The sequence below is a fragment of the Procambarus clarkii genome, chromosome 45 (assembly GCF_040958095.1).
Source record: "Procambarus clarkii isolate CNS0578487 chromosome 45, FALCON_Pclarkii_2.0, whole genome shotgun sequence".
Taxonomy (NCBI): Eukaryota; Metazoa; Arthropoda; class Malacostraca; order Decapoda; family Cambaridae; genus Procambarus; species Procambarus clarkii.
This window is the reverse complement of record NC_091194.1, coordinates 6,424,015-6,448,144: the sequence shown is the minus strand read 5'-3', so window position 1 is coordinate 6,448,144 and position 24,130 is coordinate 6,424,015. Positions and strand designations below refer to the sequence as shown.

At 42.9% G+C, this 24,130-nt stretch overlaps 2 protein-coding genes across 3 annotated transcripts in view; one reads left to right on the top strand and one right to left on the bottom strand.

Moving 5' to 3' along the window:
* The window catches only part of Eip75B (Ecdysone-induced protein 75B), a 223,473-nt gene extending 212,819 nt beyond the window's left edge, over positions 1–10,654 (bottom strand). Inside the window, exon 1 of the mRNA XM_045761053.2 lies at positions 9,177–10,654. Coding sequence (XP_045617009.1) covers positions 9,177–9,933 — 757 coding nt within the window. The 5' untranslated portion in view covers positions 9,934–10,654. The remainder of the gene's footprint in view (positions 1–9,176) is intronic.
* Positions 10,655–10,709: 55 nt separating this feature from the next.
* On the top strand, positions 10,710–21,726 carry LOC123769794 (uncharacterized). Of its 2 annotated transcripts, none has more exons than XM_045761058.2 (3): positions 10,710–10,848; positions 17,691–17,846; positions 21,102–21,726. In XM_045761058.2, exons 1-3 carry the CDS (start codon positions 10,824–10,826, stop codon positions 21,407–21,409), a joined length of 489 nt encoding a protein of 162 aa, XP_045617014.1. In that variant the 5' UTR covers positions 10,710–10,823; the 3' UTR covers positions 21,410–21,726. The 2 variants fall into 2 exon arrangements, with proteins under 2 accessions (XP_045617014.1, XP_069157405.1); XM_069301304.1 differs by lacking the exon at positions 10,710–10,848 and adding an exon at positions 14,397–14,516.
* Positions 21,727–24,130: the final 2,404 nt, after the last annotated feature.

Sequence of the window (24,130 nt, the reverse complement as noted above, 5' to 3'; positions counted from 1 at the left end):
GTCATAGAAAATACTTAGAAATAACTTTTTAGTGTCAGTAGTTAACAAATAGTTAACAAATGCAATAGTTAGTGATGTGGTGGAGGTTTCTATCACATACACAGTTTCAAACGTAGATAAGACACAGCCCAATAAGCTCAGGAATCTGAACACCAGTTGATTGACGGTTGAGAAGTGGGTCCAAAGAGCCGAAGCTCAACCCCCGCAAGCTTAACTCGGTGAGTACACACACACACACACACACACACACACACACACACACACACACACACACACACACACACACACACACACACACACACACACACACACACACAACACACACACATACACACATGGAAGACAGATTCTTCAATCAGAAAAAGAGAAAGACCTGAGAGTAGACATAACCCCAAATCTAATGATAGAAGCCCACATTAGCCCAACAACAACAGCTGCATATAACATCCCGGCCAACATCCGGGTATCGCACATGTGTCTGGGGAAAAAAAGACAGCTTTCCGGACCCAATATACAACGAAGGTGAGACCCACACTTGAATATGCATCCCCACCTTTGAACCCTTACCTGTAAAAGGACAAGAAGAAACTAGAAAAGGGTCCCAAAGATATGCAACGAGACTCGTTCCTGAGTTGAAGGGATTGAGCTATGAGGAAAGTCTGAGAGATAGTGGGGACATGATAACAACACATAAGATTCTGGGTAGGGGAGGGAGGGGAATTGACAAAGCAGATAACGTAGCATTGTTTAAAGCTGGGGAACAGCTGAACGAGGGACCTTGGATGGAAACCAGAGACGCAAATGAGTCATAGAGACTTGAGGACAAAAAAGTATTAGTGTGCTGGCATCTTTTTCACTGTTAGAGCTGCTAATAAGTGATGTCGTTCAAGCTAATCTGATTCAAAGTTTTAAATGTAAATTATGATCAAAGTGTGATAAATGATTTATTGCATTAATCTGAGAACAACGTTCGGAAGGCGGGACTAGGAGCCTAACTCGACTCTGCAAGCACATCTAGGTGAGTACATCTAGGTGAGATTACATACACTACATCACAAAAGGAACAAGAGTAATGAGGCCAGAAGAACATAACACAAGGAAAGAGAGGAAGGCTGTAAACAGCATACGTCAGACCAGTTCTCGAATATGCAGCTCCAAATGAGAATAAGAACAAAGTCTTGCAACTGTAACAAGAGCGCAGTAGAACAAAAGAACAGCAGCACAGCTTAACAATGTAACATGACTGGGCGCAGCGGCTACCACTCTGCCCTACACAACAGCACTCACACACACGTCAGTAGTTTCAAAGCGTTATATGACAAAGAGTGCTGGGAAGACGGGACACCACGAGTGTAGCTCTCATCCTGTAACTACACTTAGGTAATTACACTTAGGTAATTACACACCTAAGTGAGGAGCACGCCACGGACAGGTCAAGGGCTGGGTCAGGTCAGGTCACGTGTGCAGGTCACCATGCTGTCAGGTTGGTTGCGGTCCCGCTAATCCGCTGGGGATTACTATCCTAAATCAAAGGATGGGAAAGAACTCACAGTTGTATATAAGATCTAGTTCAGACGGAGGACAGACAGAAAGAAAAGGTGGGTAGGGGGAGGGGGCGTGGATTGTGTATGAGGGTTGGGGGGGGGGTGATTGTGTATGAGGATTGGGGGGGGGGGTGATTGTGTATGTGGTGCATAAGTCTCGTGAAACATCACGGACCACAGAACGAATGAATTGCGCTGGAAGTGAGCAGCTCGTCCTCAAAAATAAAGGCCAAAGTCCATTCCATGCACCCGCCAAACCCCCTGTTTATGACTGAAAAACGGTTTACACACGACTCACAACTGATGACGTTCGAGCACTTCACGAATAAGTGCTCCTCTGACGGCTTTTCTTCGAACCACAACGCTGTAAATGCTTCACCCACGTACTACTAATACAAATAATCGCCAACAGAACCTAAACACCTAACCTAACCAATGCATAAATATACATAGTATTCTAATATATAACAATATTAATTTATATTTGAGAAATTTCCTGTTTTGAATGAACAGCAGTGTTAAAATTGATGAATGCGTCTATGGGGTTGACCGCTAGGATGGAATGGACTTGGTCCGAGGGCGGGTTGAAGTGAGTACTGTGTTCTTTAATTTTGTAACACTTCCATAGTTAGGACAAAGAATTCAGAGTAGTAATGTTTGAATGATTAACCCTCTGGTGTGTTAATTGTACCTGGTGAGGTAGTGATGGGCTTACATTGTTCCTTGACCCCATGACCTAGTGGCCTTAATTGTCCAGTATCCCCCCCACCTTGAGACGGTCTCAGCACTTGAGTGAACAATGAGTGCTTTTAGGATCATTGGAGCGAAGGGGCCAGGATCCCCTTGAGCATCTACTCCTGTCTACACCTATCCTTGGCGGAATTGGCATCTAATTTACCCTTTGTGTCTATCCCGGCTCCCTGTCCGGTAATCTCAGGGTGATGACAGCGTCTTATGCTCTATTTATTTGACAGTTATAGCTCTTTCTCTCTCTCTCTCTCTCTCTCTCTCTCTCTCTCTCTCTCTCTCTCTCTCTCTCTCTCTCTCTCTCTCTCTCTCTCTCTCTCTCTCTCTCTCTCTCTCTCTCTCTCTCTCTCTTGAACTTCCATTTTGGGTCCTGTTTTGCCTAACCAGGAACGTATAAAAGGAAACTGTTTTGACAAACCGGAAACGTACGAACGAACCCAAGCAACCTACCTAACCTATCGAGAAGCCCATCTATAGAAAACGTCAGTACGCTGCCTTCATTTTGACTACCTCGCCACTTTCTTAAATCGATTCCGCCAAGAATACATCGATTTTTTTTTTTTTTAGAGGATGGGTAGTGGGCAGCGCGGTGCCTGGCACTGTCAAATGCCCAATTGTCTTGTGCTATGGGCACAGTTGGCACTATTGAGTGTCCCAGTGAGCTATGAATACCAGAGGGATTGTTTTGAACAATCACACCCTAATTATCCAGCCGAACCTAACGACCAGATAGGATAATTGGTCGTTATTGGACTTCCAATTATCGTACGTCGCATTTTGAACGGAATCGACTCGACCCCCCCCCCCCCTTGTTTAAAATGTGAGGTATATGAGGAAGGAACGGTGCCCAACCACTTGCACCACCGGGAATCGAACTCTCAGACCCTGCAAGAAGTCAGGCCGTCGGTAAGATGCTGGTGGCAGGGATGGTGAGGTGTGATGGTGTAACCAGGCGGTTGGTGATAGTGAGGACTTGTGTAGCCTGACAGTGTAGCCAGGTGAGCATTGATAGTGATCACTGTCCGGATAATACCCGAGGCCACACTATCCTGTATGACCTTGACACATATAACAACCTTAACTATTTGGCTCCTTGATAAGAGTGAGTGCTTGATAAGATATAGCTTGGGGTTAGGTGCAGGTGGGTGTAGATGGGTGCTGGGTGGGTGTGGGTGGGTGCTGGGTGGGTGTAGGTGGGTCCTGGGTGGGTGTAGGTCGGTCCTGGGTGGGTGTAGGTGGGTCCTGGGTGTAGATGGGTGTAGGTGGGTGTAGGTGGGTGCTGGGTGGGTGTAGGTGGATGTAGGTGGGTGCTGGGTGTAGGTGGTGAGGTATGTCACATGCACCTGTTGTTATTCTGCTCATGTGGGCTTCTGGCATCAGATTTGGGGTTATGACCATTCACAGGTGTTCCTCTTTCTGATTGAAGAATCTGTCTTCCCTTCATCCTATACTGTTGTGCTGGTCTTCGCACTCTTGTTACAGTCCTCGTAAGTTTGCATTTGACTGGGTTAAATTCTATCATCCATTTTGCAGACCGCTTCTAGAGTATGCCCAAATCTGTTTACAATGCCTCACATTGTATCTCTGTCCTGGTGGCCAAACCCAACATCAGAAAATTAAGAAACGCCGACGTTTCGGTTCGTCCAGACCATTATCAAGTCGTGTAATGACTTCATAATGACTCTTCTCATTAGTTTTGCATTATCTGCAAACATTGATATGAAGGAGCCAATTTCCTGTCAGAGCGTTGACATATATATATAAGAAACAGGAGGGGCCCTAGAACCGGCCCTTGCGGTACTCCACCCGTAAGTTCTCTCCATCGTGATGTCTCTCCCCGCACCGAAACCCTTTGCTTCCTTCTTGGGAGATACTCCATGACCCACCTTAGAACCCGTCCCAATAAACTAGTGTGCTTCTCTTGTTTGAGTAGGAGTCTGTCTTGCAGAACATTATGAAATGCTTTCCGACTGTCGAGGAACGTGCAGTCTGCCCTTTCTTATCTCCCTCTCTGGTTTGATTTATATTATCTTACCGTAGAACTCCAGTAAGTTTGTCGAGTAGGATGTTCCTTTACTAAAACTGTGCTGGTGCCTTGAGACCAAATTGATTTGTTCTAAATGTTCTACTAGCTTGCTTCGGACCAGTCTCTCTAGCAACTAGCAAGGGGATACTAGTTAGTGATACGGGTCTACAGTTTAACAGTTTCTGTCTTTCCCTTTTCTTGTAGATTGGCACTACATTAGCCATTTTCCAGCAGTCAGGACGTTTTCCCGATTCTGAGAGGTATTAAATATGGCAATTGTGCAGCACAGTCCTTCAGCTGCCTCTTGTATTATCCACGGCGATATTTTGTCTGCTCCCACGACTTTTGTCACATCCAGTTGCTGTAGTTGCTTCTTCACTTCGTCTGGTGTCACTGATAGTTCAGTGAGGCCTTCCTCTGGAATTGTCCCTTCGGTTTGGGCTCTTGGCTCTAGTGGTAACTCCAGCTTGAATACTTCCTGAAAGATTGTTGAATTCCTCGCATGTTACCTTATAATTTTCCGTGTGTCTTCCCTCACTTTTGTCAAGTGTGATAACCTTGTCATTCACACGGCTGTGTACTAATTTCTGGCCTCTTTGTATGCGTTGTGATTTTCTTTTGTTCTGTGTTCTCTCTACGTCTTCCATGTTCTTTTGATCTCCACCTGTGTCCTTTTGTTCGCGTTCCACCCGTGTTAAACAGTTTATCTTTATCTACCCTGTCAATTCCTCTGAGAATTTTGTAAGTAGTGATCATGTCTCCACTTTTTCTTCTGTCTTCCAGTGTCGTGAGGTGCATTTCACGCAGCCTGTCCTCATAACTCATGCCTCTTAATTCTGGGACTAGCCTAGTGGCATATCTCTGAACTTTTTTCAGTTTCGTCTTGTGCTTGACAAGGTACGGGCTCCATTCTCCATGCCGCATACTCCAGGATTGGTCTTACATATGTGGTATACAAGGTTCTGAATGATTCCTTACACAGGTTCTTGAAGACAGTTCTGATGTTAGCCAGCCTCGCATACGCCGCAGATGTTATTCTTTTTATGTGGCCTTCAGGAGACAGGTTTGGTGTGATATCAACTCCTAGATCTTTCTCTCTGTCCGTTACATGAAGGACTTCATCTCCCATTCGGTATCTTGTGTCTGGCCTCCTGTTTCCTCCGCCTAGTTTCATTATCTTACATTTACTCGGGTTGAACTTTAGTAGCCATTTGTTGGACCATTCATTCACTCTGTCTAGGTCATCTTGTAGCCTCATACTATTTTCCTCCGTCTTAATCCTCCTCATAATTTTTGCATCATCAGCAAAAAATGAGAGGAACGATTCTATACCCTCTGGGAGATCATTTACATATATCAGAAACAGTATAGGTCAAAGGACTGAACCCTGCGAGACTCCACTGGTGACGCCTCACCAATCTGAGGCCTCACCCCTCACCGTGACTCGCTGTCTTCTGTTACTTAGGTACTCCCTTATCCAATGGAGTACCTTCCCTTTCACTCCTGCCTGCATCTCCAGTTTTTGCACTAGTCTCTTACGTCGTACTGTGTCAAAGGCTTTCTGGCAAATTCAAAAAATATGCAGTCTGTCCACCTGTGTGTATGTGTGTGTGTATTCACCTAGTTGCATTCACCTAGTTGTGCTTGTGGGGGTTGAGCTCTGCTCTTTCGGCCCGCCTCTCAACTGTTAATCAATCAACTGTTACTAACTACTAACTAATTTTTCACACACACACACACACACACGCGCGTGTGTGTGTGTGTGTGAATGAAAGCTAGCAGTGAATGACATTTCATCAATGGCTGATCAACGGCGCCTCACTACACACGTTCAGCCGATACATAAAAAAGCGTCAGTATTGCCGTGCTTTAATCATTACCAACACGTCGCATTTTGAACGTACTGATTAACTCCTTAAAATAAAAGTGACATATCAGGGAACTTATAAATAAATCTTTCCAAAGAAGAAGGAAAATACAGGCAAAAATAGTATGTTAATTTCCCCCCCTTTTCCTATCTCTTATCCTTTCTTAGTCGGTACGTTCACCCGTTTCCCCTCACCCTGACGCCGTTCCCCTCACCCTGACGCCGTTCCCCCTCACCCTGACGCCGTTCCCCCTCACCATGACGCCGTTCCCCCTCACCCTGACGCCGTTCCCCTCACCCTGACGCCGTTCCCCCTCACCCTGACGCCGTTCCCCTCACCCTGGCGACGACATTGAGAACTATCTCTGGTTTGAACTTGGCCTAGAAAACCGGTTAGGGGTGGGGGGGTGGGGGGGGGAAGAAACCTGTTACACACCTCAACTTAGAATCACGAGGGGCTCCTCTTACGCTTGGCCGGGCACCTCACGCCACAATATACACAATATACATCCATGTATACAGTCCACTATTTTCCCCTCAACTGAGGTTTTTTTTTGAATCAGCAATGAATGAGGGAATGAACCCCTCCCTCTCCCCCCACTCCATCCTGAGCAGGAAGGTAAGCCATCGCGCACCTGGCAGGCGGGGGGCACTAACCTTGGCCTCGACCAATCACTGGCCATGGCCGGTGATGACGTCACAAGGCACACTATACCTAGCCTTCCTAAAGACAGCTTTTAATGGGGATTACCCCATGGGTGGTGCCCATCAATGCCGCGGCATTATGGGTCCAGATATACCCATCATGCCGCGCGTGGGGTCGGGAGGAGATACTACAGAGGTACGTCTGGCCGTGCTGTAACCCTGGTCGGCTTTGGAAATGACGCGATGGCTCTGTATCGATCTTGGTGCCTGGGAGGGTGCCTGGGAGAGTGCCTGGGAGGGTGCCTGGGAGGGTGCTTGGGAGGGCCTTGACCTTGCTCACTGTTTTAGCCTGGGTCTTGATCTTGCACTCTGTTTTAGCCTGGGAGGGCCGTGACCTTCCTCACTGTTTTAGATTGGGAGAGCATGGGCCTTCCTCTCTGTTTTAGCCTGGGAGGGTCTTGATCTAGCTCTGTTTTAGCCTGGGAGGGTCTTGATCTGGCACTCTGTTTTAGCCTGGGAGGGTCTTGATCTAGCTGTTTTAGCCTGGGAGGGTCTTGATCTAGCTCTGTTTTAGCCTGGGAGGGTCTTGATCTAGCTCTGTTTTAGCCTGGGAGGGTCTTGATCTGGCACTCTGTTTTAGCCTGGGAGGGTCTTGATCTAGCTGTTTTAGCCTGGGAGGGTCTTGATCTAGCTCTGTTTTAGCCTGGGAGGGTCTTGATCTAGCTCTGTTTTAGCCTGGGAGGGTCTTGATCTAGCTCTGTTTTAGCCTGGGAGGGTCTTGATCTAGCTCTGTTTTAGCCTGGGAGGGTCTTGATCTAGCTCTGTTTTAGCCTGGGTGGGTCTTGATCTAGCTCTGTTTTAGCCTGGGAGGGTCTTGATCTAGCTCTGTTTTAGCCTGGGAGGGTCTTGATCTGGCACTCTGTTTTACCCTGGGAGGGTCTTGATCTTCATCACCTGGGAGGACCTTGATCTTCATCACCTGGGAGGACCTTGATCTTCATCACCTGGGAGGACCTTGATCTTCATCACCTGGGAGGACCATGATCTTCATCACCTGGGAGGACCTTGATCTTCATCACCTGGGAGGACCATGATCTTCATCACCTGGGAGGACCATGATCTTCATCACCTGGGAGGACCATGATCTTCATCACCTGGGAGGACCTTGATCTTCATCACCTGGGAGGACCTTGATCTTCATCACCTGGGAGGGCCTTGATCTTCATCACCTGGGAGGGCCTTGATCTTCATCACCTGGGAGGGCTTTGATCTTCATCACCTGGGAGGACCATGATCTTCATCACCTGGGAGGACCTTGATCTTCATCACCTGGGAGGGCTTTGATCTTACACACTGTTTTAACCTTTGAGGAAGCTGAAGCAACATAAAGTTATGAGGAGGATTAAGACAAAGGAAGACAGTAAGAGGTTACAATACGACCTACACAAACTGAAGGAATGGTCCAGCAAAGTGGCTACTAAAGTTCAACTCAAGTAAATGTAAGGTAATGAAGCTAGGAGGAGGAGGAGGAGGAGGCAGGTGGCCAGACACAAAATACCTAATGGGAGACGAAGTCCTCCACGAAATAGGCAGAGAGAAAGATCAAGGAGTTGATAACACGCCGAACCCGTCTCCTGAAGCCCACATCAAACAGATATCATCAGAGACGTATGCGAGGTTGGCTGACATCAGAACTGCCGTTAGAAATTTGTATAAGGAATCATTTAGAAATTTGTATACCACATATGTCAGACCAATCATGAAGTATGCAGCTCTAGCATGGAGGGGAACAGCACCAGTAGGGAGTGAGGGGAACAGCACCAGCAGGGAGTGAGGGGAACAGCACCAGCAGGGAGTGAGGGGAACACCACCAGCAGGGAGTGAGGGGAACAGCACCAGCAGGGAGTGAGGGGAACAGCACCAGTAGGGAGTGAGGGGAACAGCACCACCAGCAGGGAGTAAGGGGAACAGCACCACCAGCAGGGGAGTACACCACCAGCAGGGAGTGAGGGGAACACCACCACCAGCAGGGGAGTAAACCACCAGCAGGGAGTGAGGGGAACACCACCACCAGCAGGGAGTAAGGGGAACAGCACCACCAGCAGGGGAGTAAACCACCAGCAGGGAGTGAGGGGAACACCACCACCAGCAGGGAGTAAGGGGAACAGCACCACCAGCAGGGAGTAAGGGGAACAGCACCACCAGCAGGGGAGTACACCACCAGCAGGGAGTGAGGGGAACAGAACATCTGAGGGGGAACACCACCAGCAGGGAACTCTGGGTTCCCTTCAAAACGCATAAAATCCCCAGCAGGAAGTGAGGAGAAACAGAACATCAGAGAACTCACCTAGATCGGGGATGGAGCTTGAGACATCATCCGTATCCTCTTTTTTCCGTTCCTTCTTCCCTGATGCACGCGGCCTCGCACTTGAGGAAGACGCCGAGGAAGAGGTTGTGGAGGTCGAAGGTGACATGGGCGTCGGAGGGGGACATTCAGATGCCCTCAGGTGCTCCTGGCGCGTCTGATCCGGTGGGCGTGTCTGATCCGGCCGTGCTGGGTCGTGGGGTCGTCGCATATCCCTATATCTGGCTCCGTGGGGGCTTCGTATGACCTCGCGGGGAACATCGAGAGGTCGTGCGAACTCCCCCGATGGTCGTCGGCCTCTCGGGTCGTAGCAGTGTGAATCAGGAGGCGGCATACTGGTCTCCACACATCGGATCACACTAGCTGTCCCTACTTCAGCCCCTCCGTCTATATGGAGGTCCACCTCCCTCTTAACAGGCATTGGAGGCTTGACGTCGGCCTCGCTTGTGACCTCGTGATGCCAAGAGACAGGCTTCACAAACTCGCAAGAGGAAACCTCCTCAAAAACCGGTTTGGTCTCTATGGGGTTTACTTTCACGTCTGGTTGTTGATTGGTCGCCACGTAATGAGGTGCCTCCATGTATTGATATGAGGAGGAGGAGGAGAAATCCTTGTACTCATGTGAGGGGAACTCCTGGTCTAAGGGGAACTCCTGCGAGGCGTACATGGTGTCGTCAGCTCCCGTGACCGATGAGGAGACGAGGGGTTCACACAACGCTTTCTCATTCATTCTTCTCATGTCCGTCCGGCTCACTACTCATCAACGCCCTCAGCACCTGTGAGGAGGAGGGTCTCCCGGGCACACGCAGTACGGATACTCAGACCTCGACACAAGAGCCCTCTCAAAACACCAGAACATACACAATGTTTTTCTTGTAAAATACAGTCACAAGCTTATAACTTCTTCCACTTGAAGTATGTAATCTCACCGATACAGCGATACACAATGAGTCACAATTCGTGGTTGTGCAATTGTATCGTTAGTGACAATCTGCAATGTTGCAATGCCACACAATGTTTTCCCCTTGTACTGTACAACCACAATCTCTTGCAATTGAGGCTAGAAAGATACACAATTTCTGGTTGTGCAATTGTATCGTTAGTGGCAAGTTGCAATGTTGCAATTCCTGTTCTCAACAACAAGATCAGGTGTGTGTGGGAGCCGGGACCTGAAGGTGAAGTTCACGGGGAATGGCCTTGAACCTCCTGGTTATAGTCGGCAGCACTCGTTATACTGTTTGTTGATCATATGTACACACACGTTCAGGCTATCTCATCGCGCACACTCACAACACCAAGTACAATATAGTGCCTCCTGTTGTCAAACAGGAGCGTGGCACTCCTGGCAGTAGTTGAGAGAGTGCCAGCTGACACAGTGACACGCCCGGCCCAACACCCCAGCAACGACTGAAGCAGCAGAGAGCAGGTGACGGGCTGCCGCCAGAGGTATAGTGGGATATGTAATACTCTACCAAGGTCCTTCGCGTGGGAGGGCTGTAACCTAGGATGCATTAACCAGTATCTCAAGAGATCCTACGGGAACCTGTGGTTGTTTGAGCGGTAAATGGTTGTTAGCGAGGGACGATGCCAGACGATGCCAGTGAGAGGCAACAGAGGAAGCAGTGAGCGATGTCTCTCTCCCCCAAGAGCGCGGGTAAGAATGCGTGTACACGTGCGACGTAGTGGTGGTGGCCGCGTGTGTGTGCATGTCCGCCGTAGTGCGCCGGCGTCACCGTCTAGCCCGCCACTCTGTGTGTGTACACGCCTCGAGATGTGTGCGTGTTATGGAGCCTGGTGTACGTCTACACGGGGGAAAGTTCAGCCACGTGCCTCCCCTCTCTCTCTCTCTCCCCTCACAATGCCTATACAGCACCTGCATTTTTCCGCAAGCCACTAGGCTTTATATTACGTAATATAACACAAACACATCGTAACAATTATGTTAACTCTTGGCATTCGACAACCAAGTGCGAAATACTACTCTAATTCTGTGATAGGCTAGTCTCGTCCCGTTCGGAGACTAACAACCAATCAGCTAACGCGCTTGGATCAATATAACGGACTCATAAATTTAAAATAAAAAACTAAACTAGTTCCTACAGTAACAACAGCCATTTAGAGTGCCAATGGGGGTAACAAAGGACAACCCAAAGAGCCAAAGAGAGCCACAAAAAACCGCATTTGTACCTTACGACACCGCAACGATAAGATAAGGCGATATGTTTTCAAGGGCAACCGTTGGAAATGCTAAACACGTCCTGACCTTGATAAGAACACGCTTTTTGTAACATCCGACGTATGAGTTTTCCTTACACTAAATGCAAGCCGTTTGTTTAATAATTTTCTTTCTGTTTTGAGTGGACTGAAGTTTAGTTTAGGCATTAAGCATTGGTGGGGTATATATACTGCATGCGTGCGTGCGCAGTGTATCGGCTCACCTTGCTAAATCTGTCGATCATGTTGCAGATATGCTATCTTCATCCTGCTCTCTCTCTCTCTCTCTCTCTCTCTCTCTCTCTCTCTCTCTCTCTCTCTCTCTCTCTCTCTCTCTCTCTCTCTCTCTCTCTCTCTCTCTCACAGCGTGACCCTGACTATCTAAATGTGTCCTTGGCACAGACTGTGCCTCATTGATTCTCAGTATTTGTCAAATGAATAACTAGCAAGTATATATTAGTCTTGAATATAATTCAGGCCTTAAATTACACTCAGCATATATATATATATATATATATATATATATATATATATATATATATATATATATATATATATATATATATATATATATATATATATATATATATATATATATGTGTGTGTGTGTGTGTGTGTGTGTGTGTGTGTGTGTGTGTGTGTGTGTGTGTGTGTGTGTGTGTGTGTGTGTGTGTGTGTGTGTGTGTGTGTGTGTGTGTGTGTGCGTGTGTGTGTTTATATATACTGTATATAGAAAAAATACGGACTCTCGGAGCATACTTCTTTAAAATGTTAACATAGGAAATACTCTACTGTAATACATATTATCTATATAATTTGTAAATAATTTCGTATTTTAAGTAGCTGTTTTGTAAATATATCTTATAATTATTTGTTTACGACTTTTTTTTATTCATAATCAAAATCTATAGTCATAAAAACTTGTACATTTATAACTGGTCTAGTATACATAAAAATAGAGTACATTAATTATACGTAAGTCTCAATAACAGCATAGCACGTAGATGTTGTCTAGATTATACATTGTATAATCTAGAATTAGATTCACAGGCTAAGGGAATTGCAATGCTAGTTAGCCTATGCAAGCCTCATCATTCTAACTTTATGAATATTTTTTCTCAATACAGTGAATATATATCTCACCACTCTCAGTGTGAGTTGTAAGTTTGGTTACAACTATACACTCCAGCCACACCTGTTCACTCCAGCCACACCTGTTCACTCCAACCACACCTGTTCACTCTAGCCACACCTGTTCACTCCAACCACACCTATACACCTGTTCAAGATTATTGTTATTTAAAGAAGTGTGTTATTTGTTAATAATAATAATAATAATAATAATTTATAAAAGTGTACATAAACAAGTATATTACTATTTAAACAAGTGATTTATTGTTTAAACAAACATATTCCTACTTAAACAAGTGTATTACTGCTTAAACAAGTGTATTAGTGTCTAAACAAATGCATTACTGTCTAAACATTACTGTTTAATTAAAGAAATGCATTGCTATCTAAACAAATTTATTACTGTTTAACAGGTGCAATACTGCTTATACAAAGGTATTAGTGTCTACACAAGGTTTATGCTGAGCGCTGACCTGACCATGACAAACAGTGGTCGCGTTGGATTTGTCCCTGAGCTTATCTTGGTTGTGAGTCAGCCCGTCCTCGAGAGTTATCACGCCACAAAAAATGATGTACCTATAGCCTAGCCTAACCTAGCCCGAATCTAATGTAGCCTAGCCTAGCCTAGCCGAGCCGAACCTAATCTAATTTAGTCTAACCTGAACCTAACCTAACCTAACCAAGCCGAACCTAACCTAACCTAGCCGAACCTAACCTAATCTAACCTTACCTAATCTAACCTAACCTAGCCTAGCTTAACCTAACCGATGGACCTGCGGATACATAACGTAACAGCCCGTGTCAATTTTGCGAGCCGCTTATATAATTTATTTTAAAGCATATATCATATTGTGTCCAATTCAATTCAATTTCTTTCTTTATTATGCACTCCATACCCATCCTGTGTTGTGTCCATTGAGGTATTTGACGTCAAAAATGCGGTGTTCCGAGATGAAAGATTCGAGAGGACAGGTTGTACCAGCCTCACCCATTCTTTCTTGGAGTTGGTGACTGGTTTAAGATTGGTGGTTCTTTCACTGCGCTTTCGATCATGGTTGAAACTACAAACCTAAAGAGTGACTTACGTATTATAATGTCAGTGTTTTAAAAATTATCTAAACAATTTCATGTGTATTTTAATGTCAGTATTTGGCCTGCACAACAGATAACTTTACACAGAAATTGTGGGAATTTCCTACAACTAATCGAATTTCTCACAAACAATCGCATTCGCGATTGAGCTGTAACCTGGGTTCGTCCGGGAAGGATTGACTGGGCGCCAATCCTTAACTGTAGCCTCTGTTCACCTAGAAGTGAATGGATTGTGAAACGATTTAGCGGATTTATTTCGTGTTCCCGGGGAAAAATTGGGATTAAGGATTCTGCCAGCCCGAAACGCTATACGTGCTAGTGGCTGTACAAGAATGTAAGAACTCTTATATATAATAAATAAATAAATAAATAAATAAATAAATAAATAAATAAATAAAATCCTCTCATAAATATTCCAATTTCCCACAGAAACAATCGAATTGCCAACATAAACAATCAAATTTTCCACTGAAACAATCAAATTTACTAAAAAAAAAAAATCACATCAAAATATACTCAAATCACATTGAGTATAATTAATCAAATTTTATTTGAGTAATTATACTCAAAAATATAATATTTAAAATAATGAATATTATTTTAATAATAATACTCACAATTATAATACTCAAAAATGTAAATAAATATAAACTAATGGGACGCCAAAATGCTTTTTAAATTGCATAAATTGCATTTATTTGATAAATTACATCTTCCTTTAATGATTGATGGTGGCAAATTTTTTATCACAGGAACTTTGATGCATTCTGAAGAATAATGTGAATGTTTTTATCACCGGAACTTTGATGTTTTCTATATAGAGGCCTATCAGTCATTTATGGAAGGTCGCGCCTGGGAGTGGTCTGCACCAGACCATGCACACAGGTACTCATCTTCCTCCATAGGATAATGACACACGAGCCTCGTCCCAACTTTCTGTTCGGGAATGCACACTCGCTCCTGTGGAAGACACAGGATTTCCGGATATTACTGGCCGACACATCTCCACTTGCGGTGGGAGTATATGAGATCTGGCTCTCCGCCTCCATGTTTTTCTCTGTCTCGAGATACTGCGTCTTTCGCATGAATCACCCTGGAAGAGGGTAACTTTTCCTCCTGGTGGGTGATGGCATCCCATGTGGGAATACGGCTTCGTTCTTTTCCAATGGGGATCTCCTGGAAATGATGACAATTCGCTTAGCACTGGAGGTCGTTGGTGTGCCGTATGTAACCCGTGCCATAATATTAAACCCGGCGGAGCTAACTGCAGTAGCAGTTCCTTGCTTCTAAGCACTTTAATGTGTGTTTCGCATTGGCAACCATTGCTCTCACAACGATCACAATCCAAGGAGCACTGTTTTTCTATCATCATCTTTCGCGCTCCTCAACCCCCACACCAGCTCTTCGACGCTTGACCTGCTGCTGGCAGGAGATCCCTTTGTCTCAAGTCTTAACAGGAGGTTACATGCATGGGAAGTGAACCACCTTCCTGTCCTCCTGGACCCTCCTTCGACCTCCGCGGCAGTTTATTTCCACCAGCTGTCGTTGTGTGCCAATCCTGGACGATTTCTCCTGATCACGGGAGCTTGGCGGAGAAGCTCTTTGCGATTCTTACGACCCTTCTGTTCCTCTGATTGATGACTCCCTTGAACCAGAGTATATTGACATGGTGGATGTGGTGGCGTCCTTGGCCCAAGCTTCAAGGAATCAGTGGTAATGGCTTGGTGCTTTCTCCTGATAATTCCCTTCCTTCCCTTCTAGGCGCTCGCTCCCTATGAAATCCCAAGAAACTTTGCTGATGCTCTCAAATACGATATAATCATGTTAGCTTAGCTCTCTCTCTAGAGGGTTCAGTTCCTGAACCGATTATGTGCCTCTGTAATCCTTTACACCACCGCCCACGGGATGGGTATGGGCTGCATAATAAAGAAAGAAAATGAATTGAATCTCTCCCCATAATTATCTTACTCTATCTTTCCTGATACTTCTCAGGTGCTATACCCTCACATTGGCTAATTCTCATAATTATCTTAACATACCTTTCTTGATGATTTTCCTGCGTCCTTGCAGCACACGAAGGTCTTACCCCGATTGCAACCACGTCGTCTGGCACTCACTGATGCATCTACCTTCCCTTGCCCGTGGACAGGGCCTGGTTCCGATTCCCCGAATCACTCTGCTGAGGATATGAGGCTGGCGGCTCATCTCCACATCCTCCTGGACTCGCCAGACTGCCATGACTGTTTCTTCCACGAAGAAACAGTGGCATATTTCCTTTTTGTGCACGGTTCCATCCGAATACGTCTCTGCTACGACCTATTACACAATCAAAATTCTCACCTCACGCTTCCCATTCTTCTCAGCAGCCACTACCTGGAGGACTAGGCGTTACGACGTTGTGCCTCTGACGTTCCGCTTTCTGCAGGTCTTTTTCTTCTTGATAATAGGGGCAGTTTGCATGAAGGATTTGTCCTCCCGATGACTGCGCAGTTCTGCAGGTCCTAGCGGACCTGCAGATGTTCCACACATTTCCTTTTCATTTTCCGTGAATCTATTTCCCATTTTCAACCTCTGAATATTATCCTTTACCTGCAATTTGTTGTTTATGAATTTATAGAATAGACCTGGTTCTGTTTGACATTTGACCAACAGATTGGCGTCTGCAACCCGTGCTGCAGCTGCCCCTGACCTATCAACATCAACAACCGGTTGATAAGACTCTTCGTGCAAACTGCACTTGCTATAAAGAAGAAGATACGACTCTGATGGTGTTACTGTATTCCTTGGCAGTGTAGTGAACCGATCCCCTGGCTTCCTTGGGCAATAAGTAAGCCTACTGTGGGTGCTGCCTGCGAGTTACTGTCCACACGAGGGGCCTCGTGTGGAAAGGGGGGAAGGGCCCAGGTGTTGAGAGGGGCCCACGTGTCGAGGAAACCCTATTTGAAGGGGGTGACCAGGTTTTGAGGGGGGCCTGGTGTGAAGGAGGCCCTGCAGGTATTGAGGGGGAGCCAGTGTTTTGAGGATACCAAGGACCAGGTTTTGGAGGAGGGTGAGATAAAGCACAAAATAAAGGCCCTAATTACAGACATTTAAAATTATTGATGTTCATAGTGAACAAAATATAATTTTATATTCTTTATTTTAATAAGTATAGTACAGAGACTTTCATAAAACAGCATAATGATCATTATATGTTCCACATGCACACAATGAACCAAAGAATGTTGGTCTCTGGATTTAAGGCAGATATCAGCAAAAATGCGATCTTGTCTGATATCAGTAACAACCTAATTGTACTGGATATTAACAACCCAATTGTGCAGCATGTCAGTAACGACCCAATTGTGTTTATTGTATTCCTTATCAACATCAACTCAATTGTGGTGCTGGTATCCGGACGCATCATTTATTACGTTTAACATACCTTTCTAGAAACCTGCCCATATTATTCACCTAAGAACTAATTAACTGATACATTAATTTAGTTTTTCATAAGAATTGTACACATAACTGTAGCAAGCTGAACATTTTAATATTTATTCTTAACAATTTTGCAATAAATAACTTTCATGTTTATACATGTTTTTTTTAATATAATTAAAGAGATTGTTATTTTCTGGTTTCATTTGTACACTGGTACATGTGATGTAGGTTTTTGGTGCTGGTGTTCCATTATTGGCAACTATCTGGATAAGGATAACTTTACCCTATGTGCCACAAGGGGCCTTCCATGTGTATTACTTGTTTGAGTAATGTTGAGAATTTTTACCAGTATTTATAGGTCTAATATATTACTAACAATAAAACACTTGTAAGAGGTTTTATTATTTTGAAATGTAAGGAACCAATTATTAGATAAGTAATCAAAATACTGTTGAGATTGTATTTCTGCTATATAATATTTTATTTATACAAATACAAGTCTGATTCATTACATAGTATATCTTTCTATAAAGCCACTAATCAAGTGCAGTATAAGACAATATTTGTCTTATCATGAACATGCCAGCAAATTTTAATCATTTTGCTTTAATGATCAAACAGTTGCATTCTTTGTAGGAAAAATGTTGAGTAGTAAGAAGGGAGTAAGAGAGGGCAGCATGCAGCAGAATAGCATAGACACCGAGCCATTCACCACCACCAAAGCTCTCCAAGTCCTCGATGACATTAGCAGACAGATAAAAACCTTTGAACGTAAACTTCATCAACAAAGAGGTGAGGACATAAGAGATTTATGCAGTAGAGTAGTGAATAAAGTGTGGAAACATGATTAACCTTTACACTGCTCATATTGTTATTACAGTTGCATTACCTGAAGCAAAAACTTTTGAAATAAATCTTTATGTCTACTAAGATACAGTATCTGTATTGCTAAAATGTTTAAAAAATAATTATGATAACTGTTGATTATATTTTAAAAACCAAATTAGTTGAACATTAATCATGCAATATGTCCTAAAATTATGTAGAAAACTAGAGATGATTATGGACCTAAAAGCACAAGTTAGTAACTATCAAAAAGTGCTAGGCCAGGATGGCTGTATAGTATTGTACTGTATATTCAATAGTTCCCACAGTGGGAAAGTGACATGACTCAACATAAGTGGAAAAATAAAACTTATGATCCTGAAACTCATGACATTATATTAATTAAGAGGTGAGTAACTATTAGCAGAATACAACAGTCATTCATGTATATGTATCTTGAAAAGCACAAGCCATTTGTATATTTTACATCATTAATTGGAAAAGCCCTGTGTTTATATCCACCTTGAAAATTGCTAAATCCAAACATGTATATGCACCTTAATAATTGCAAAAGCTATTCATATAGTGTACTATACATATTTAAAAACAGATTAACAAGATTCCTAACTTACCTTTACTAACCCTCACACTGCTCCAATTACTGTCTGCAATTTTTTCCCATTTGTTTTGTTAACTAGTTTTAGTCATGTGCATCTTTATGTAGTGCTGTACTTATAAACCTACTGTATCAACTTGCCCTGGCTTTGCACCCTGGAGAGGCCACTCCAGACCGACAACCAGAGCGCAACTCATAGTCTCCTAAGACTGATGGATGCCTACTACTATTACTAATAAATAGCTGTACTGTTTGGGGGCTAAGGATCATTCATGTTTAACAAATTCCATTCTCATTCTTTTTCAATATTTTTGAAATAGTTGATAGTTTCAAAGGCTACAACATTACTGTATATCTTGACTTCATCGAAGCCTTTGATACTGTACCTCATGAAAGACAGATTAGAAAGGTAGAGAGGAGCACATGCTGTTATTGGGCGATTATCTTCAGTTGAATTAAGGAATGGTTATTTCAAAGTAAACATAAATGAAGTCTAATCCGAATGGGAAACCGTTTAAAGTTAAGTACCCAGGGCTCTGTCCTAGAATCTCCTAGAATATGTTCACCATCAAGTATACAATATCTACCATTTTTAATATTAGCAAATTTGTCAATAATACAAAAATAGATCAGGAAGTAAATTCACTTATAATAGCTGCAAAATGACTTATGTCTTTAAACCCTACAGTCACTATCTGCAATTTCCTCCCATGCTTCAATTGTCATATGCTAATTTTCCCCATTTGATTTTTGTACTGTTTTTAAACATGTACACCTCAATGTAGTACTTTAAAATAGCTGCATCATCTGAGGGTTAATAGGGACAAAACATTGGCAGATTAAATTCAGTGCTAACAAATGCAGGGATTTAAGCTTCAGAAATTATATTACCAGATACCATCTGGACAATGCTGAAGTTGCCAAATCTTAACATGAAAAAAAATTTGGGCATCATGATTAGTAGGGATCTTGTTAAGATAGGAAAAATGAATAAATGTTTGACATAAGGCAAGTAGAATATAGTGCTAGGAGTAATAATAGTAAAGTTTTTGTTAAAATACTTGGTGCCTTCTTTTGATAATTACTTACTGTGTTAAAGTAAGTAATCCTACCTTTACACATGATGAAAGTACAGCATGCTTCATTGCATTTGCAAATTACACACACACACACATGTGAGCGAGTTTGGGTGGACATAATAGGCACTGCCTCATATAAGCCAATAGGCTATCTGTAGATTCAATTATTTCTTAGTTTAAATATTTAACAAGTGCTTTACTTAAGTGTAGGTTGTGGAAGATATGTGACTGACCATAGTTTATTCAGTTGATATTTCAGCTGTGCACTTACATAACCGTGGTATGTTCAGGACTTACGTTCAGAAAATATAAATTTAATTAATAATAATTAATTGTGTAGGTTGTAGGGAGACAAGCAGCCAGTTAATACATACAGTACATGTTGGGGTTATACTGAGGTTTCCCCCCAGGTGTGAATTACTGACCTTTCCCAGGATGCAAGCCCACAATAAGCCGACTAACTCCTGGGTAATTATTTACTGCTAAATGAACAGAGGTATTAGGTGATAGTAAACTCGCCCAACCATTTCTGTCCTGCCCGGGATTCAAACCCAGAATTCTCGAGTCAAGAATAAGCAAACGAATTACCAGGTAGGGTAGGGTCCAGGTAGTAATTACTATAATTACACAAATTCTCTGCACAAATTAATAATTGTGTGCAGAGAATGTCATAACATGATCAAACAAATAACACGACCCACACAATAAAATTGAAAGCTACATTTCAGCACCATCCTGAACTGGTCCAGGACAGACCAAAACATTGTCACTTTAATTTCAAGTGTTGGGTTAATCATTGAACATGTCTTATGAATAGGTTGTAAAATTTAAAATATGTTTCAGTTATGGCAAAGAACAAGTGGTAGATAGGTGGTTACCCTGATAGTGGAAAAGAGCCTGGACCACTTGCAATGGCTTCTAGTTCAGTGATATGGAGTACAGAAGCTCATCATATTCTCCAGCAGATTGGAACCAGTGTCATAACATTAACTTTAAAAGCCTGATATCCTTGATTACACAAAAGAACATGGTAATAGGGTATCTGCAAATTACTTTCAATAAATATATAATGAAAAAAATTCTACTAAAAGCCTCGCATTACTTGGGCACGTCTTATATTCCAGAAAATAGGGTACTCCTTTAATATGTCTATAGTACCTGCAGTTTTACTTTTTCTGGATTTGAGAAAAATTATGTTTGCTCATTAAAGTTACAGTATAATAACAATGAAGATTTTACTATTCTGAATTTGTACAGTACCTATTTTAGCTCAACATTACTGTGTATCCGTAATTTGATAGATATTTTAACTATAAACTCTTCTAAACCAGTCTCTTGAACTGGTCAATACAGGGAAGGTCTTACATCTTGCAAGTTCAGCAGTCAATCCCAGATGGTCTATGTGCTTGGGCTCGTTCACTCTGCATAGTTCAACTCCTTGTCCTTGTATCCCTTCCAAGTGCTAGTCATACTGGCTTAAGGCTTTCTCTAAAATAATTACCTTACCTATAAACTCTTCTTTTTCAGTCAATTGTGCCATTGTTACAGTGGAACTCTCTACACTTCATGACCCCCTTTTGAGAGAGAGTCTGGCTCTCTGTTTCCAAAATCAAGAATGTGTCCAACAAAAGCTAGCACAAAGTAATGAAATCCAAGCCCAATCAGCCAAGATCCTCTACTCTAGTATGCCACATGAAACAGGTGAACATCCGCCTCAAGAAACAATGGAAGTTGTAAATGACGAACCCCAACAATTACTGCCCAGCTACTTGGTTAATGAGGAATCGAACCTCCCACAGTCTCACGATTCTATCAGTGTTGTGATGGAGAATTAATATCACTAAAAAATAGGTATCGGTGTTGAATGAGAATTAATGAAAGTTACTAAACAGGATGTGTTTATTTTTTATAATTTTCTACAAGTGGAGTTATCATCATTTAAGGTCAATTCCCATCATTGGATTTTTAGTTCACTGTCTTATGTTTAGGTAACTAAGCCAAACTATCAAAGAAAATCTGTCATGCCTGGCAACACATACAGTTTAGGTTTAAATCATAAATTATGGAACTAATTTCAGATTACTTAAATTGAAACATTTCTTATAATTAAAGATACTTTGTCAATACTGTAATATTAAAATAGTGTACTGTACTTGTCTTGTATATCTTATGTCCTAGCATTACAGGTTAAGTTTCAGACAATTATTCAATGTCTCTCAATTATTTATGCAGCACATAAGCTGATGTTGGTAGAAATGCAAAGAATATAAGTAACGTGTGTATTATATTATAAGACAGCTCCACAAAATCAAAACAAGTGGAAATTAGACAAATTTAGATTCAGGAGATGTTGGTAAATATTGGTTTGGAAATAAGGTGGTTGATTTATGGAATAAAATAGCAGGAAACACAATAGATGTGGGATCACTGGACTGATTCAAGCATAGTTAAGACATATGAGAATGGATGGATATAAATAGGAGCCATCTCATAGGCCAATAAGCTTTCTGTAGTTTTCCTTTATTCTCATGTTCATATAATAATATACTTTCAAACATCACCAGAACACAATCGACTTGAGAATGGTCCAGGATGGACCGAAAAATCCCTTCACTTTCTAGTGTGTGGTTTGGCCAACATATTTCAGCCACGTTATTGTGACTCCTCGTCTGCACCAGAACACAAGTCCAAAGAGAGGAGGCATAAAATTAAAGATGTAAATTTGAGGTGGCATCAGTGCAAAAGCCAAGGCGTGCAGATATCCGAAATGGGCTGCCATAGGACTTGAGGGTTATTCGAAGTTGGATGCTACAGAAGAAGCTTAAGGTTCAACTGTGGAGTAAGGCAATGGGAGCTAGGGTTAATCTGGCAGCTGGAAGCTACAGGAGAAGCCCAGAGCTCAATCTTGCGATGAGGTAGCAGGAGTGAATGCGATTAGTGAGCAGACCAGAGAAAATCTTACTGATCAAGTCACACACAAATCACAATAGCGTGATATATCGAATGAACAAATCCACAAGAGCCATGATGAGGGTTCAAACCTACGCACGGTATGTTCCCAGCTGCGCCCTAGTCAACTGTGCCACAACCATGTCATGGCACAGCTGGGAACATCCCGTGTGTAGGTTTGAACCCTCATCACGGCCCTTGTGGATTTGTTTACTATCAAGTGTTTGTGTACTCAATATAGCTTCTGGGTAAACCTGGAATGGTTAATACATCCATCCTTTCAAGAACTAACATTTAAATCTATTACCATAATGCCTTAGAATTGCTATATTTGCTCACATTTATCCATATTCTTATATTCTTATCCTGCCACAATTCTTCGCGGCAGGGGATCGTATTCCAGGGACCTGCCCGAAACGCTACGCGTACTAGTGGCTGTACAAGAATGTAACAACTCTTGTATATATCTCAAAAAATATCTCCACGTTGTTCCCTTAGTGTCATCCCATCAAACGCACAACGTTGCTACAATGTTTTAATAACTTGTAACACCTAACAAGTATCTAGCAAGTTGTAACAACTTTCCAACACATAAAAACTTTATAACAAGATCTAACAGCTTTGTAACGAGTTGTAATAAGGTAACAATAGGGACCGTTACATTGTGTGTTTGTAGGGATTAACTGAGTTAATTCTACAAAATTCTGTCCCTAGGTAGAGCAGAGTTGTTTGATAAAAAAATTTATCTAGCAATGTATAAACAAAAATTCACCAAATGCTGTTGTGTAGTGGTTTGGCATACTGTACTTGCCTTGCACGTGGACCTGGGTTCAAATCTGGGACAATTGAGCACTTGATCTTTATACTCCTTTGCCACAACCTGCAATGGTTGATACAACAGCCTCACTTCTTGTAAGATCTCCATATATTCATTGATAAAGTAGTTGGGCACTATTCCTTTACTCGGTGCTTGTACCCCACTTCCTAGCCTCTAAGTCCTTTCTAAGTGGTTATTTTGAGATGATTTCAGGGCTTAGCGTCCCCACGGCCCGGTCTTCGATCAGGCCTACTTTTTGTTACACACCCCCCAGGAAGCAGCCCGTAGCAGCTGTCTTAACTCCCAGGTACCTATTTACTGCTAGGCATCAGGTGCCCATTTGTCTCCACCTCCACCGGGGATCGAACCTGGAACCTCAGGACTACGAATCCGAAGCGCTGTCCACTCAGCTGTCAGGCGCCCTGTGCTATAGTCATATTATACTTGCTTTATCTTTACGTCCATTCACCCATATGCTCCCTAAAGTAATCAAAGATCAGATTAGAAAACACTTGGTTAATCACATTTTGGAGAAAACATGACAGAATAAATCAGTTCCAACACATCCCCATGACACAGTGGTAACACACTTGCCCTGCACTAGTGAACGATTTGCCCTAGGTTCATATCCTAACCAGGAAAGAGCGACTTCGCCAATCCTTAACTGTACGCCTCTGTTTACCCAGCAGTGATTGGGTAACTGGTTGTTAAATGATTGGCAGTCATATTCCGGGATAAGTAGTGGGTAGGCTTATAATGAGCTATGGGACGGGAAAGCTCCTAGCCTGCT